This window comes from Pagrus major, chromosome 17 (genome assembly GCF_040436345.1).
Source record: "Pagrus major chromosome 17, Pma_NU_1.0".
Lineage (NCBI taxonomy): Eukaryota > Metazoa > Chordata > Actinopteri > Spariformes > Sparidae > Pagrus > Pagrus major.
Window position 1 is genome coordinate 15,825,567 of NC_133231.1, and position 17,332 is coordinate 15,842,898.

The following is a 17,332-nucleotide window of genomic DNA, read 5'->3' on the forward strand; positions in this document are numbered from 1 at the left end:
CAAAACAGACAAAATAGATAAAATGAGGGTGAGTAGCTAATGACTGAATTCTCAGTTTTGGGTGAACTTTTCCTTTAAGGTATGAATTGCACATAAAAATGAAAATTAATTTAAAATGTAAAATGAATATTTAATTTATTACATTTAAACTAGGGTGTAATCGGTATGTGTTGTCTTTGCATTTTATTTTATTTAACACTGCAAGGAGTGCAACGCTCTTTGTGTGAGGTCACACGTAGGGGCGCCCGTGATTGGCTTGCAACCCGGAAGCATCGGGAACGGGGCGGATTCAGGGACAGTAGTAAACATGAGTTGTTCGTGTAGCTGATAGTTACAACAGTTTATGACGGTTTGTCCACAGCAGGTCCACAACATTATAACAACTCGTAGCTAACAGCCTCTGGATAAACATGGACGAACTGACAGGAGCTCAGCTGATTGCTGAGTCTTTAAAGTCTCAGGTAAGGCCGCTTCTTAAAACAACGCTAACATTGCGAGGTGAAGATTAATGAAGTATGCTAACCTTTAAGTTAAGTTAGCAGCAACGTGTAACCTTAAAACTGTGTCAAAGTTCAAGTCCTGTCAAGTTTACTTTACTATGCAGCTAATTACTTCTATGTATAATTCTTCCTTAAACTCTCATATTTCAGTGTTGGTTTGTTAAACAGTCATTTCTCTCCTTGCAGAAAGTGGAGTACATGTTCGGGATAGTTGGTGTTCCTATCATTGAGGTGGCCATGGCTGCTCAGGCTGCAGGGATCAAATATGTGGGAATGCGCAACGAACAAGCGGTAAAAAAAAAAAAAAAAAATGAAAGGCCGACCGATATTGATTTTTGGTGTCAATATCGATGAAGATTTAGGAAATAAAAAATTCTGATATCAATATATCAGCCCATATAAACATATTATTGGCAATTATCTCTCAAATGTGGTTATCAAACACTTGTGACTTACGCAATATGTAACGTAGGCAGGGTATTTTTCAGTTTAATAATACACTTTTTGTCTAAAATGACGTCAGTGCACTGAAACAGTAAACAGTACACCGACTGCGTTACAATCTATGAAAAAGATTTTCCCACTGAGCAAAAATATATCCAAAAGACTTATTTTCAACGTCCTTGCCGGCATTGACGTCCAGTGGAGAGACAGAATGAAATTTTTTGTGATGTCTTTTTTTAAATGTCTTTTCACCGTTCACTATTCATGTCCAAGGACGTCACCTGCCAGGGTTCAGAATAAGTTTTTACAATTTAATTTCAGAGATCTTGTCAACTTCAGCTAAAGAACTTCTTGTAACTCAAAAATTAAAGTTTTTATGACGGCCAAATTTTACTTCATGCTGCAAAAGCTACAGGGTGGATTCAAACTCCAAGCCTCAACCTCAGTAGCCTGAGACATGCACTTTACCAGGTGATCTATTCATCAGCTTTATTAAAGACCATGGTTTGGTGATCCAGGCTTCATAAGGTATGTTCCAAGGTTGGATGACAAAACATGGTCTTTTGGGTATGTTTTTGTTCGGTGGGTTATATCAGCTCAACATATATGCCAATACCAATATATAGGTAATAGGCCAACATCGCTGATAATATCAGCCAACCGATGTATTGGTCAGGCTCTATAAACATTAATTATTATTCTGCTACATTGCTGTTTACCTGCACTTATAATTCTTAACAACATTACAATAAAATTTTGATATATAATAAATTCTATCACACAACAGGCATGTTATGCAGCATCTGCTGTTGGATACCTGACTGGGAGGTAAGACATAAAGTAACTAAACAGAATAATGTGAGCAGCTGGTGTGACGGTTGGTTTCTCACATGTCTCCTGTGGTTCCTTGTATCCAGACCAGGTGCCTGCCTGGTGGTGTCTGGACCTGGACTCATTCATGCTCTGGGTGGAATGGCTAACGCTAACATGAACTGCTGGTACAGTATGATTCAACAAACTGATGCTGCTTTCATGCTCCTGTGTACAATTCTAACATGGCTCCTGTGGGAGTTGTCTTATTAAAGGTATGTTGCCTTTGCAGGCCGGTGGTTGTTATTGGAGGCTCCTCAGATCAAAATCAGGAAACAGCAGGAGCCTTTCAGGAGTTTCCTCAGGTAATGCACTCGATCATCTGGATTTGTTTCTGTTAATGCTTCATTAAATCGACACAGTTGTAAATTTGTTGCTAGGTGGAGGCATGTCGCCTTTATAGCAAGTTCTCTGCTAGACCCAGCAGTCTGGAGGCCATCCCTTCAGTGGTGGAGAAGGTAATGTACCCGCTTATTGTTAGTTTCCTTTATCACAGCATGCTAAATAAGATATTTTGTATAGTTGGATGACATTAACACATAAATGATTTTATTTTGTTTGCTCACAGGCAGTTCGCACAAGCATGTATGGGCGTCCAGGTGCTTGCTATGTGGACATTGCAGGGGACATGGTCAATGCAAAAGTGGACAGGAGCAAAGTCAGGTTTGCTGTAATTTTTAGCAGTTTTTTTAATGTTTTATTTTTTTATGCATAGTATCACTTTTGTGATTCGAGATGTGTTTCTCCTGCAGAGTTGTGTCCTGCTGTCCTACTCCACCAGTGAGTGTGGCTGACCACGGTGCAATCACTGAAGCCATCTCTGTCTTGAAAGCAGCTAAAAGACCCTTAGTCATCATTGGCAAAGGTAACATTAAATACATATGCAATATATCTTGGAATTATTACATTTAATAAGCCATTTAGAGTAGCTCATTAGACGTCATCATGATATGGGTATCGTTGATCGCAACAGGAGCAGCCTATGGCAGAGCAGAAACCACTCTGAGGGAGTTTGTTGAAATGAGCGGTCTACCATTTCTGCCCACCCCCATGGGGAAAGGGGTCCTTCCTGATGATCACCCCAACTGTGTGGCTGCTGCCCGCTCAAGGTCTGCCTCTCTTTTACAATAAAAAATGCATGAATCAAAAAGTGTAAAGCACATTTATTTTAGCCAAATTAAACATGTCTTTATTTCATCATTTTATCACATCATTTATATAAATACAGGTTTTCAGGAGTAAATGTAAACATTTTGGTTAGCATTTTAAAAAACTGAACAAAATTTAGAAAACAATGTGGCTGATTGTTTCGTAAAAGAGGTTTATGTGTCCTTTGTAATGACGTAAGTCAAGCATCATTGTATCTAAATTCTCAATCTACAACCTGTACTCTGTGTCAACTTTTAAAATGGCTGCTAGTACACTGTGTCTTAGTGGCACAGAATAACAGGCTGTTGAAGAAATATCTTAATTGAATAGTATAAATCTGTGTTTTTTCTGTGTACATCTTATATTGTTTATTCTACACACACTAAATGTATGTATGTATGTACACCACTGTTCATTGTATTCATTTTGTTTTTCCCCTTTTGTCTTAACTCAACATTGCTACACCTGTTCCCCTTTGACTGTTTCTGGTACCAAGAGCTCTCCTCCAGGCTGACGTTGTGCTTCTGCTCGGAGCCAGACTGAACTGGATGCTGCATTTTGGTCTGCCACCTAGATTTCATCCTGATGTCAAGATCATCCAGGTATGTGAATGGAGAAGCAAAGAGTGTGTTTGATTTGTTGAAAAGCAGTTTCAAACTATATATATAATAACTATAATAATCTATAATAATCTAACATAATAATGCAATTATGTTGTGTGTAGGTTGACCTTTGTGCTGAGGAGATGGGGAACAATGTGAGGCCTGCTGTTGCTCTCCTTGGAGACATCAATGCTATTGTCACTCAGGTAACCACAAAAATAACTCTCTTTTTGACTGTCATGATAAACTAATGTGCATTGAAGATATACTATAGAAGAACAGCTCATCTGTGTAAGTGTGTGTGTGTGTGTGTTTGTCGACAGTGATTATGTCTTTGATTCTTTTCTTCAAGCTACTGGAGTGCATCCATAAAGATGGCTGGAAATCCTCCTCTGATACAGAGTGGTGGAGCACACTGAAAGACAAAATTGCTGCTAATGCAAAAATATCAAAGGTGGGTTTAGGGTGACTGGGTGATGTTGAGACTCAATCTTTTTATCAGTGTGCCACAGGCTGATGATGACAAATATTTAATATAATTATGTGTTTGATCCCGTAGATGTTGTTTCTTGTAATATGATTCATGCTTTTTCACCAGATTTCTGCCCTTCTTCTATCGACAGGCACTTGCTCTTCAGTCAACAGTACCCATGAACTACTACACAGTGTTTCATCATGTTTCCCAGTTGCTGCCACATGACTGTATAATTGTCAGTGAGGGTGCAAACACTATGGACATAGGACGCACAATGTTGAACAACTACCTACCTCGACACAGGCAAGGAATTCTCATTGAAGCAGTTCTTAAAGAGCACTTCTCAAATGTGTTAATTGCTATGTTTTTTTAACGCATCTGAACGCAAAAATGACTTCTAAATGGGGATTATTAGAGAGCAAATATGCGCTCGCATGTCCATTCACTGTTGACAAATTGTATAACTGTATTTGGCTAAAGTAAGCTTTCATTTCTGGGTAAATTTTAGAAGTTTGTTTAGCTAACGCTCATCCTGATGTTGTTTAGGTTGGATGCAGGTACATTTGGAACAATGGGAGTTGGCCTTGGTTTTGCTATTGCAGCAGCCGCTGTGGAGAAGGGCGAGAATAGTAAAGGCCAAAGGATAGTCTGTGTGGAGGGGGACAGTGCCTTTGGATTTTCTGGAATGGAGGTCGAAACCATGTGCAGGTGGGTTGATTGCTTCCTCTTCTAAACAATACAAACACTTCAACCCCCTTTCACTTCTTAATTACACAGTGTCTTTTTTTTTCTAACAGATATAATCTACCCGTGGTCATCATTGTGGTCAATAACAATGGCATTTACAGTGGAGTGGATCCTGAGACCTGGAAAGAAATGGCAAAAATGGGAGATCTGACCTCTATGTGAGTCACGCTACAGGGAAAATCATCATCACTATAATGGTTTCCTACATGTTATCAGCTGTGATGTAATGACAGATATCTAAAGACATCATGTTGCTTGCCAGAGCCCCACCTGTGACCCTCCTACCTGAAGCACGCTACGATGAGGTCATGACAGCATTTGGAGGTCGAGGGTTCCTGGTGAGGACGGTGGAGGAGCTGCGCAGTGCTTTACAGATTAGCTTAAATGAGTGGGAGAGACCAAGTCTCCTTAATGTGCTCATCGACCCCTCCTCTGACAGAAAACAGCAGGTATATATATATATATATATATATATGTGTGTGTGTGTGTGTGAAGTAATCTCATCCATCTAGTGGTAACTTTCATTTTGTTGTACTTGATTCTTTATTGTTGGTGATGTTGTTGTGGAGCACTTTGTTGTTAAATGTCTGTCTTTGATATATATAATAATGTCTTTTGTTGTGGTTATATTTGTATGACAGTTGCCACAGACACAGATAATTTCGGAAGTACAGGTCAAACTGAAAGAATCCACTGGTGTTTTATTGTGAAGTTAATAAAACACTAAGGAACCTAAAAAAGAAGGAAGGGTCATAACGTAGCATGTCAGCTGTATTGAAGTTTATAGCAGATGCATGGAGAATCACACTAAAACCCAACATATCTACGTTGTATAACTTCTGATGAAGAAATGCCCCCGGAAGTAGGTCAACAATTGATTTTTTTTTTTTTTTTTTTTTTCCAACATGTTGTTCGTCCTTCAATTTTATTTGTGAAAGGTTTCTGTTCACAATGTAAATGCAGTCTCATCAGCGACATTTGGTTGGTCTTGCCCTGTTTGGTCACAATTTTATCAGCCCTGTCAATCATTTGGGGGGGGGACTTACTACTGTTAACCTACTCTCTGTAGTGTGTTCTTTCTTTTTCTGGCAGCATTTCTCAATCAGAAGTGGGTTTTAGTACGTTTCTCCACGCATCTCTCATAGACTTCAATACAGCTGACACCACAGTCTGGCACCAAAGCAAGATTCATGATGTAATGAACCTCCCTTCTTTATTAGGTTCCTTGATTACAGCCAGAGAATCCTCAACATCAATCCTGTGGATATGCCACGCCCTCTGCTGGCCGAGGATGTAATTGATGTTGTGACACCACTTTTCTAATGCTTAAAATACTGTTGTTATGTTGGTTTTTCTCCCAACATAGTAAAAGCTCCACTAAAGGGGACTTGAACTTCATCTGGCAGTTAATTAGGTCCTCACTCAGATCGCAGCATGGCATCTCCACAGGATAAATGTTGAGGGTTTCCCTGGCTTTAATTTTGATTAATGGCAAGTTCACAATAATGGTCCACAGCTGAATCCCCATGTCCAGACTTCTGTGCACTTGCAGATTTGACAGTATTATGGACACAAACAGGTAAAATGTGGAAGGTCTATGGCTCCCCAAATCCACAACTTATTCACACTTTGCCTCTCCCAGAAGTCAGGACTAAAGGATAGAGAACCTCATCTTAAGTCTCACACCACATTTCATCCTCTTGCAACCCGTGCCCTTGCAGACATGGGGTGATGACAGTGAAAACTACAGGCACGTGATGGTATGAAGTGCTCATGCCAAAGGCTGCAAGTCAGATTCAGCCCCTGCATCATTTTTACATTGGACCCTTCAGGAAGTAGAAGAGAAACAAGATGGACTATGACTTAAATGACATTGACAGTCGCAGCAGTAAAGCCAGGCCTGATTAAAAGCAGCATTGTTCAGCTCATCATCAGAGCAGAGCAACTAGCAGCTTGGTGTTTACTTGACTCTCGTCTCATCCTTATGGGGCTACATGACTGACATGCCTCACTGATCAGTAATCCATACACTCCAGGTGCACCGCAGAACTGTTGTATTCCACTCACAATCCCTCCACCTCACACCAACCTGACCTTTCTATTTCAGAGTGCCCATAATTAGAAAGCATGGCTCTCTGTGTTTATGTTGAATGTATCCATGCAACCCTTCGCTGACAAGTTTGAAGGTTGTATTGAGGTCTGTAGCCATGGTGCTGAGCTCCATGGTGGCCAGCAGAAAGACTTGACCCCCAACTGACTGTTATCCATATTCAGGTTTAGAGTTGAGTCTTAGACAGTTGATGGAGATCAAATATCCTATTATGTTTGGCACAATTTGTGAAGGCTAAAATGACTCAACATTCACATGGACCACAAAAGGCCCATTACATAAAAGAGCCGTCATCATCTGAAACAGAATATGATGCTGTGTTTTCTGTATTTGCAGGACTTCCCTTGGCTCACACGCTCCAACTTATAGACCGAAAGAAGGATCTTCCTGCTCCGTCCTCATCATGATCAGAGCAAAAGTGACTGTTTTCCTCAGGGAAACTCAAACTGGGAAAATATAAAGCTGCTTTTATGACTTTTTTGTGATTGTTTCCATGAAATAACTGAATATTTTTTTAATTGTTACTGAACAGTATAGCATTAATTAACAAATTAACATTTTTTTTAACAAAATTATAAAAGGAACAATTTGTAGGATGTGGCGAGAATTTTGGGTTAAAACATCCCCGTGATCCGAGGTGCCGGTCCAGACAAACTTGAGGGCCACTAGCTCCACTGCTAACTGAGCCATAAGCTAATTAGCTAACAGTAGCTAGCCCCAGCCAAGGACAGCTAGCACAGAGCAGCAGTTGTCAGTTACTTTGATGATATGCTGCCCACTGTTGTTTTCGGAGCTACCTTCAAATTCTGGTCATGTTCTACAAATTACACCTTTTGATTAAACAACAAAACATTTTTTAATACAATGAATGTTATTTGCCTTTATTCGTTTATGTCAGATCAGTGTTGTTTTTTTAATTTAATAATAAATCTAATAGGTAATTGTGATGAACATAACACTATATGGCTAAATAAACTATGAAAATGCTGGGAAGTGTTATTTTTATCATTTTATGTTAAACTATGTGCTAAAAAACGGTTCTGTCCAGATTTTTACAAATCGCATATGTGCATTGATAAATTTACACCCTCCTTTAAATTCACACCTTGCCAGGAACACCTTGAAACAAGTGGATAGACGATAGCAGCGGCGAAAATGTTATGTAATATCTTTTTATTTTTATGCAGTGCACAGTATGATCAATTTTTATTAGATTTATGTTTGTATTGTGTATTAATTAATATCAAGTTACATGACTCGTTGAGAAGTGATGTTGCCTGTATTTCCACTTTTGTTTACAGCTCTCACATCCCTCAGAGAGCCTCCTTGGAAATGCAGACACTTAATTCTGTGGGACAGACTGGGCAATAAAACCAATCAGGTCTGGACCAAATGGATGCCACAGTGCACTGGGGGGATGCACAGTTTACTGCATAAACAGAGATGCACTTAATAAACAAAGAGAAACACAAGACACTGATGAGAGTTGTCTCAGGGTGCACAGAAGACAGCTTCATGCAGGATCCTTTTTGAATCTCTTGCTGAAAAAGCCCACTGTGGCTTGGTCACATTAAGTCTCCCCACGAGAGCAGTGGAAACAACAAAAGGCACCCCCCTGCAGTAGTAGAGATCTAATATTGGCACCCGAAGCAGCTGGCGGGCTGTCTCCTGTAATTTTAGCGCGCACTGATGCAGAGGAAAGATTTAATGGGCATTGGTCAGCGTACCCTCTTGTGAGGGCGTAAAGGAGGCAGAGCGGAGAGGGAGGGGAGCAGAGGGAGAGGACAGTGAGGAGAGAGGGAGAGAGAAAGGCAGCATGTGAGAGCTGCTGTGGCTCAGAAATAAAGTCAGGCAACTATCTGGAGCAGCATGACTCTTCTAACACTTGGACTGTATCTGCCTTTGTGGTTTTGTTATGGCCTGGCTCAGTCCTCTTTTTTGGACAGCTTTGTTGCATTCCCAGCAGGTAAGAATCAGTGTGTGTGTCTGTGTAGGTGTGTGTACTGTACTGTACTGTACTGTACTGTACTGTACATACAGTGCTATGCATGCACAGGTGTTGAGAGCGTTGTACTGTGAAAAGCATGGATACTGCATGTTTAGTTTTAGGATTCGTTCTGAGATTATTATCTTTGTGAAATACGCTTGTTTTGATTTTCTTGTCGCCCATGAGGTAGAGTGGAAATGCCTCTATAAATAGCGAGACCAGCTCCAGTCCTTCAGTGAGAGGCACAGTCACTTCATATCTGTGTCCAGCTTTAGGAACTCTGCCGGACGGGTCTTATGATCTGATAGTTTGCACCTGTTTCCCTTCTTACTTATGCTGCTCCTGCATGAACTAACCTCTTTGATTTGTCCATTTTTTACTGTATATATGGGGTTTCTTTTTCACAATTTGTCACAGTCTATGAAGCTCAGTTGCCTGTGCATGTCCATGTGTCTTGACAACACATTAACATGCCCTCCTCTGACTGTCTTCTTCTAATTTTCTACACCTCGGCATCACTTCTTGTGTGACTGCATGCACACCTTGCACAGCTCTCAGATCCCAGGAGCAGCAGAAGAGGTTCAGCCCATGCTGTTTACTGAGTCCGCCTCCACCCCCACTGTTTCCTCCACCCCCTTCACTTTGGCGCCGCCACGCTCATGTGAGTCCAAAGTCATGTGACTTTCTATTGTGGAATATCTGTCTGATGATATGTCCTTGGGTGATATCCAAACTGCCACACTTGCTACCTTTTGACCCCTTAATGACACTGTTAAAATGCTCAGATGGAGGGACGTGTTTGCAGGAAGAGATGGGTTAACCAGTCGTTTGCTGTTGGTTGGGAGTTGTTGTATCAAGAATGGGATGAATTTCAAACATCACTATAAAAATCATAAAGGTGTCATTCTGTCGATTCTCCTTTATTCAGCATTTGCGTCAAAGATGTAAAAAAAAATGCAGAATTTTATTTTTATTTTCATTTTACAGATTGATGACATTTCACATCATGGTGGTGAGTCGGGCGAGCTGGGCAATGAGGGCAAAGGTTCAGCCTGTGTCCAAGGCCCCCGTGGGCCTGCTGGTCCACCTGGCATTGAGGTAGGATCCAGACTCTTCCCAAAAACATCCCCGTTAACTCTGCTCATTCCAACACACCCACAATCTGACTTCCATACGTTTCATGTTGGGGTCTGCATGAGTTCAAGGTGTTAAGAATTAGTACTCCAACGCTAATCCTACCCCCATCTCCTCTCCAACTTGAGAGTTCCTGCAGAGCATGAGATGGGGATTTCTCTGGCCCTTGTAACACAGCAGCCCATTAACGCTCTACATTTAGCTCAGACACAAATAGCCTTTTTCCACTGCCTGCCAGTGTGCCACACATCATTCTCAGAAACTGTCCGAAGAGCAGTCTGCCTGGAAAGGCATACTGGGTTGCGTAAATTCCAGGGATTACCAACACAAGCGTGTGTTTGTGTACTCTAGTGATGAAAGATATTAAAACATTTTGGTGCCATAGGTGCTTATAAACCAAACATTCTCCTCTGTTAAATTGCAGATTTGCCAAATTGTTGTTAAAGCTTTGCCCATCTCTGGCTGTTACAGCACCAGCTGGACTGCAGCAGCATTTCAGTATATCAAAAGGGACCCAGGAGGCACTTTTTAAATCAATAGTGGCTACTCAGCCTTAAGCTAATTGAAACTGCAGCAGACATGACTCTATGGTCGGGATGCTGTGGACGATAAAATTGATTTAGATAGGTATCTCTGTAATTTATGAGCCATTGTCATATTTATTTATTTTTTTATGTTCATCAGGGTCCACCTGGATTACCTGGGATAGGAGGGCCCAAGGGAGAAAAGGTAAGCAGTTTACCTCCATATGTTCTACTCTCATCTCATTCAGGCAGCTCATTATAAGCTACTCTTCATTTTCTAAGCTAAAGTCTAATTGACCTGTTGCACATGCTGGAAGTGTATTAAATAAACGCTGTCCTTGTCCCCCTCCTCCACATCCCGTCGTCAGGGAGAAATCGGAAGACCTGGGCGAAAGGTGAGAGTCCCCATTAATCACTCCATATTCCCCGCTAAGTGGATTTACTCAAAAATGAGATACAGTGCCTCCGCCTGCTCGCTAGCTGTAAGTCAGAGCGGCTGGTGCCTGGCCGTGTGCATCAAGAGATTGTGGGCAACCTTGACAGGAGACAGCACTGCCACAGTGACAGTCAGGATGCGAGGGATGCAGAGCTGCTGAGACGGGCTGTTTCGATGGCAGGCGGAGTTAACATGCAGGTCTCCTCTCTCTCACAGAAGCATATTGCCTCAGTTGACCCCTCAAAGACACCTCCCTCTCTGTTAGGACTGACGTTTGATCAAGGCAGGCGAGAGAGAAGCGACCTCCCTGAAGGATCGGCCGCTGTGGTGGTTGAGCAATGAAAGCGGCCCAGTGGGAGAGCTTCAACTGGCTGCTGGCCTGACTGAGCAGCTTTGCAGCACTGCAGTGCAATTTAGCTTAGTGCTTCAGCCAGGTCATAAATCATTTTATTTCCCACAAGTACGAGCTCCTGTTCTATATACAGCCCATCATTTAATTAAAGAGAGCAAAGTGACAGGGCTCGTTAAAGTCATTCTCCCTCTACATGTGCAGCAGCGTCTGATAAATACTGTGGCAAGCAGGCTGTCAGCTTATGCAGCAAATCCTGCACTCGGATTTCTCGCAAAGCAAACAGGCGTAAGAGGCCCTGATTTCATTAACTGCTTCTTCAGCTGTGGCAGCAAGTGTTTTATTAGTCCTTTATAAGGTATTTCTGTATCTGTGTAAAAATCGATTTCTCCTGTCAGGGTCGGACAGGTCCCCCTGGACTTCCTGGGAAGCAGGGACCAGCTGGATGGCCGGGACCAAGTGGGCCCAAAGTGAGTAAGTCAGACCTCATAATGTAGATGATGCAATATATGACATGACATGAGACCAGTAAGTGCCAAGATAAGGTAGGATGGATGAGAATTAGTGACAATTTGTGTCCCTATTTGTACAATTAAATACTTTTGTAACATGAAAACAACCTTTTCAATAAGTCTGCCTTCCTAACTTCTCCTGAAAATGAAGCTAATCCACATTTGTCTTATTTCTTAATGTTTTTCTCCCGTGTCAGGGTGAGAAAGGTGACTCGGGGCTGATGGGTTTACCGGGAGCCAGAGGACCAATTGGGCCACGGGTATGATCTACATTATGTACCACGCTGATCTGGGATGATCTCACCTTCACACTACTTTATTTCATCCTGGATATTTAATATCTCTGGTCTTTATTTTTAGGGTTTACCTGGTTATAAAGGGGAAAAGGTATGTGGCTGTTTTTATTTGTTAGAAAATGCAAAAAGAAATGATATATATATATATATATATATATATTGTACCGTTCTCTGTTGTGTATGTCATGTAACACATTGTAATCTGCTCCATCAGGGTTCTCGAGGTGATCGTGGTGAGAGTGGAATGAAAGGCGACAAGGTGGGCAAAGTTTATCAGTGGGGTTCTTGTGAATCAAAGTGCTGAAGTGGATATATTCTGACAGTAGTTTCCCGTTCTTTATCCACAGGGTGGAATGGGTTTCCCAGGAATGCTTGGACAGAAAGTGAGAAACACAACAAAACAAGAAGGAATTTCTGAATTTTCCTCTGCAGAATTTTCCAAATCTGACCAAATTGAATGCTGAGTTGATCTGATTTGTTGTGCAGGGTGAAATGGGTCCAAAGGGCGAACCTGGAATCTCAGGAAACAGAGGACCCACAGGCCCACCAGGGAAGAGAGGCAAGCAGGTGAGGTGATTGTGGAAATGTGACATTCTTGTTGCGCTGTTTTAAAACAGTATTATTTTGAGTTGTATTTGTGCCTCCATTTTTAGTGTTTGATTGATTATTTTGAGCACAGTAAAAGTATATATTGCAGAGAAAATGTATCAAGCATGCAGGCAAAATTGAAAGCACACAGAGTGAGGGAGATAATTATTGTGCACTTTCTGTATGTGGATCATAGCAAACATGCATGCAATTTATTAAGAACAGTAGATTTTTGTTGCACAAATGAAATTATTATTTGTAAGTTCATAATTTTCCCCTCAAAATTATATTTATGTTCATGCAAAAAATAATTTTCTGTGCTCAAAATGTCCCATTGAACGATATTAGTTTTAATCTTTTGATCTTTGAAACATAATGTAAAGAAATGTTAATGTCAGTCCACTTTTGTTTTACTTTGATTGTGTTTTAGGGAGTGAAAGGGGATTCAGGCAGAGTTGGTCCCATGGGACCCGCAGGCCCACAGGGACCTGCTGGCCACCCTGGTCCTCCTGGTTCACCTGCCACAGGTGAGATCTTTAACCATAAATCTACATGTATGGATTAGTTGAAGCGATTGGTTTGTGTGTGACTCTGAACTGTTTGTGTTTGTGTGAAACGCTGTGCAACCAGTGTGAGGAGGAACAAACCTGTGTCAGCAAAAGGAAGCACACTTTAGAGCAGTGTAAGAGGTAACGCCGGTAGTCTTATTTAGCACCAGAGAAACTTTATCCCCTGAGGTGAAACACGATGCTGTCATCATGACATCATGTGGCTAAAATGGTTTCACAGATGGCGAGACGCCCTTACAAGTATTGTGTCACCAGATCATTAATGTGACATTTGTTGTCTTGATCAAGTTTCCAAGTGAATTAAGTTGATTGTGTTTGCTTCTTGATAGATGAATCAAAGATACATTTCATTACATACAGTATTTATATTAGCTACTATATCCTGTTCTCTCAACAACACTTCACTGTACTGTACCTTAAATATTTTTACATGGCACGAAATGTGTTGCCTTTTTTACCTTTTTTATTGCTTTGTGTGTGTTTATATAATGTTGTTTTCCTCTCTGTATATGTTTAGGACTGTACATGGTTGGAACAAAGGGTGCACGTGGTCCACCAGGGCCTCCTGGAAAGTGTAACTGCGGCTCTGTCAGTGGTTCGCCGTATGATGATTATCCTTCCAGAGGAAACTACCCCAAAGTGCCAGCGGTGAGGAATTAATAGTCAAATTAATGCAGTTACAGTTATTACAATTAAAATGTTAATGTTTTTTTTTTTTATCAGAATGCATATACTGTGTGTATTTAAAATCTCTGATATTATCTAATTATGCTGTTATTTTCACTGGTGTATTTTTTTAGAAACCCTGGGGTTACTGGGTTTTAATAACTTCTGAGTGAATAATTTAAAGATAAAAAGTTTTTAAGGATAAAAGGAGGGATGGATATTGGTTTGAGACCATATTGCCAACTCGGAAATGAAATTTTAATGCTCAATATCTCAGAATTGCACTCCAACGGGACTGAAAATGCACTAAATATTGAAACCATTTCCTCACTTGGCCTTTCGTTCAGATATTCGTTGTGAGCAACGAGGAAGAACTGGAGCGTCTTCACACAGATAACGCTCTTGCATTCCGCAAAGATCAGAGATCTCTCTATTTCAAAGACATCGATGGCTGGCTGCCAATCCAGGTATCATTGCATGCAGCAAAATCTTATGATTTTATTATTTTTTCAGGGAGTTTTTTCCTTTTTGTTCATGTTTTTTAAACTCTGTAAAAGACTTTTCCATTCCAGCTGACGCCGTTCCAGTCCATGGAAAACGCACCTGACGACGAAGGTTACTGCGGTGACGGGATTGTGCAGATTTCCACTGGGGAGGAGTGTGATGACAGGAACAGAGTCGTCACCGACGGCTGCGTCAGTAAGTCATGCATCTATGTTCAGTGGTCTATTATAGCTCCTTAGTTGTACTTTGCTGTGCACATATAGCGTGACCCCTCCACCTCTGTTGTCTCCCCTTTCCACAGAGTGTAAACATGCCTACTGTGGAGACGGATACCGCTATGAGGGGGCTGAGGAGTGTGATGGAAAGGACTTTGGATACCAGACATGTAATTCATATCTTCCAGGGTAAGCAGTTTACAACTTCATGTTGACATAAACTCTATGCTGCCTGTTTGTGTTTTCATGACCGAAAGGTTCTTTCGCTTATTTGCAGGTCATATGGTCACCTCAAGTGCACACCGCACTGTGTTATTGACTCCACAAACTGCAAGTACTTCACTTGAGGAGGAAGCTGGACTGTGCAGCAGGATCCTCTGTGTGACACATAACAGGAATATTTTTCATGCAAAAAAAAAATAACGCTCCAAGAAAAGAGACTCTGAAGGTAGAGGCAACCAATGGTTTAATGATGAAAAACAAAACACATATATGTAACTCCTCTGTATTGCTGCTGAGATGCCACGTAGCTCCCTGGAGTTACGCTCAGTCAGTGAAGGTGAAAACCTTCACCCACACATAGGAAATGCACAGGACAACTGACTGCACTCCGTCTTAACAAGCAGGACTTAAGACCGGCCTCCTCACCTCACCATGCCCGATTGGACCGGAATCAGCCTCTGGATGCAACATGTTGTGCGACAGCCATGCAGAGACTTAATCAAGTGCCAGTGGGAGATGTTGCAGAGGAGCAGTAGCCGGGCCAGAGGCGAGTTAATCTTGACCCAGTTACTGTTGAGAAAGAGAAGGCAGTAGGACATCCAGAGCCGTGGCCTCAGGTATTCTACTGCACAGCATTTGCATGAGGCTGTGATTACTGAGACCATGACAGCAGCTGTCACTATCCGAGCATGTAACCCATCACTTTACTTACTATTGCCACAACAAGGTTCGCACTGTATAGTCTCAATAACACATCAAACATTTCAGTTGCAGTCAGATCAATATGTATGGTTAGAGGTGGATGAAGTGCATGAATTATGCACTGCATATTTCAGTGAGACTGTTATACCACAAGGCCACTTCTTCAGAGGCCGACTTGGCTTGTGGTGGGACTGTACTGGACAAGGTTTCATAAATCCAAACATTTCTCAGGAACCAACATGTAGCTCCACACAGGCCTCCTCCACTACTCTCTTTGTAAATGAAATGGCAGTGACTGTACGCTGAAGCACACAGGCAACTCAAACAAGAGCTTTAAAGTATCCACAAGGTGCAGTCCTCCGGGTGCGATCGAGTTTCCTCCCTGTGCTTCAGTGAGAAATGAAATATACCGTATGTGAAGGCTTGAAACTGTTATGTTCTTAAATTTTCTCACTGCACAGGAAAAAAGGCTGGAATAGTCTGTTAGCTGCTAAAAGGGGGAGGAATTTCAATTCCAGTCTGTTCTTTGGTCATTACTGTATTTACTCTATTACCTCTTTATCCAGTCTTTCTGTCTTACAGTATATACAGAAACTCAACCGTAAACTTAACAGTGTAGATGTAGTCTGCTGGACTGTGCCGATATAAGCTGACATTTTTCCATAAGCTACTGTATGAGTCGCAGTGCCAAGGGAGAGCTTGTCTCAGCCATACTTAGATGTAGTCAGGTGTTCTCAAGTGTAAAAGCAATTGAAAGTTTAAGACTGTTACTATATTGTCTCCGCATGCTCTGTGATACCTCGCTTATGTGTGTGAAACCAAGGCTTTTGTCAGACATTTTGTAAATCATTGCATTCATCAGCATAGCAGGTGTCTTAAGAGATATCAGTCTTGCTCTGCCCGGAGTGTAGCAAAGTACTGTATGTATGATAGTGACGAACCGTGCCATGCACACAGCTGAAATACCTTTTGGAAATTATGTTGAATGTTCTGTCTGTGGCTGCTGTGCTGTATCCTGTACTGTGTACGCTGAAACATAACATGCATGTGGTAACGTACTGTAAGGCTTTATGAAATATAGTATGCACTGTGGCTGGGATGGTGAAAGTTCATTTTTGTTTCATTACTCTGATATGATTTATACAGTAGCTGTGGGTCGTTTTAAAAAAGAGATGAAAATAAAACATTCATTCAAAGCTTTTCACTCTCATCTTTAGATTTGAGTCAGTGGTTTGTCAGCAGCTCTGATTTCTATCTGTCGTGAGCAGGCAGTGACAGTGATTGGACGCTGTGCAAAAAGCCACAGACAGTGATAGAGATGCTATTGATGTCCTTTCAGAGCACTCACTGTAAGAAAAAAAAGCAGATATCTATCAAGTGGAGAAAAAAAATAGATGCTGTCAGCAGCTTCTTGCAAAGTGCTGCGTTAGACTAAACAGACAGCACAGTGAAGTCTCGCCATTTTCTCAGACATGGCAATGAGTTTTTGGCTTTTCATTCTGTCTCGATGGAGCCCGGTCCGTGCCTGGAGATGTGGCACAGCGATACAGGTTGAGCACGGGCAGCCAGCCAGTGTTGCAGCACAGATGCTCGAGGCCGGGACTCGGCCACGTAACTCTATTAGCATGCCGTATTTCTTTTTCTAAATCACATCAGGATAATTTGTCTGCTGAGATGCCCGAGTAAAAGCTTACTTTGGTGTATTCATCCCATCAGGTGCATTCCCCTGAC

The 17,332-nt window shown here is 41.6% G+C and overlaps 2 protein-coding genes across 2 annotated transcripts; both read left to right on the forward strand.

The window, feature by feature from the left end:
- The first annotated feature begins 297 nt into the window (after positions 1–297).
- hacl1 (2-hydroxyacyl-CoA lyase 1) lies at positions 298–7,884 on the forward strand. The gene is made up of 17 exons (XM_073484967.1): positions 298–461; positions 687–791; positions 1,732–1,772; positions 1,862–1,942; positions 2,047–2,119; positions 2,195–2,272; positions 2,383–2,477; positions 2,567–2,679; positions 2,788–2,923; positions 3,460–3,565; positions 3,688–3,771; positions 3,918–4,019; positions 4,189–4,343; positions 4,587–4,748; positions 4,838–4,945; positions 5,050–5,236; positions 7,234–7,884. The coding sequence occupies exons 1-17, from the start codon at positions 411–413 to the stop codon at positions 7,264–7,266; spliced, it is 1,710 nt and encodes a 569-aa protein (XP_073341068.1). The 5' UTR covers positions 298–410; the 3' UTR covers positions 7,267–7,884.
- An 88-nt stretch (positions 7,885–7,972) lies between these two features.
- colq (collagen-like tail subunit (single strand of homotrimer) of asymmetric acetylcholinesterase) lies at positions 7,973–16,811 on the forward strand. Its single transcript, XM_073484969.1, has 17 exons — positions 7,973–8,863; positions 9,436–9,545; positions 9,872–9,982; positions 10,703–10,747; positions 10,911–10,937; positions 11,726–11,797; positions 12,037–12,099; positions 12,200–12,226; positions 12,350–12,394; positions 12,483–12,518; positions 12,622–12,702; positions 13,154–13,250; positions 13,810–13,940; positions 14,306–14,425; positions 14,516–14,657; positions 14,764–14,866; positions 14,955–16,811. The coding sequence occupies exons 1-17, from the start codon at positions 8,767–8,769 to the stop codon at positions 15,022–15,024; spliced, it is 1,377 nt and encodes a 458-aa protein (XP_073341070.1). The 5' UTR covers positions 7,973–8,766; the 3' UTR covers positions 15,025–16,811.
- Positions 16,812–17,332: the final 521 nt, after the last annotated feature.

Coding starts and splice junctions, on each gene's coding strand:
- colq (XM_073484969.1), top strand. CDS start 8,767: ATGACTCTTCTAACACTTGGACTGTATCTGCCTTTGTGGTTTTGTTAT. Junction 9,546..9,871: donor TTTGGCGCCGCCACGCTCAT/GTGAGTCCAAAG, acceptor TTCATTTTACAG/ATTGATGACATTTCACATCA. Junction 10,938..11,725: donor TCGGAAGACCTGGGCGAAAG/GTGAGAGTCCCC, acceptor TTCTCCTGTCAG/GGTCGGACAGGTCCCCCTGG.
- hacl1 (XM_073484967.1), top strand. CDS start 411: ATGGACGAACTGACAGGAGCTCAGCTGATTGCTGAGTCTTTAAAGTCT. Junction 792..1,731: donor GAATGCGCAACGAACAAGCG/GTAAAAAAAAAA, acceptor ATCACACAACAG/GCATGTTATGCAGCATCTGC. Junction 4,749..4,837: donor GAGGTCGAAACCATGTGCAG/GTGGGTTGATTG, acceptor TTTTTCTAACAG/ATATAATCTACCCGTGGTCA.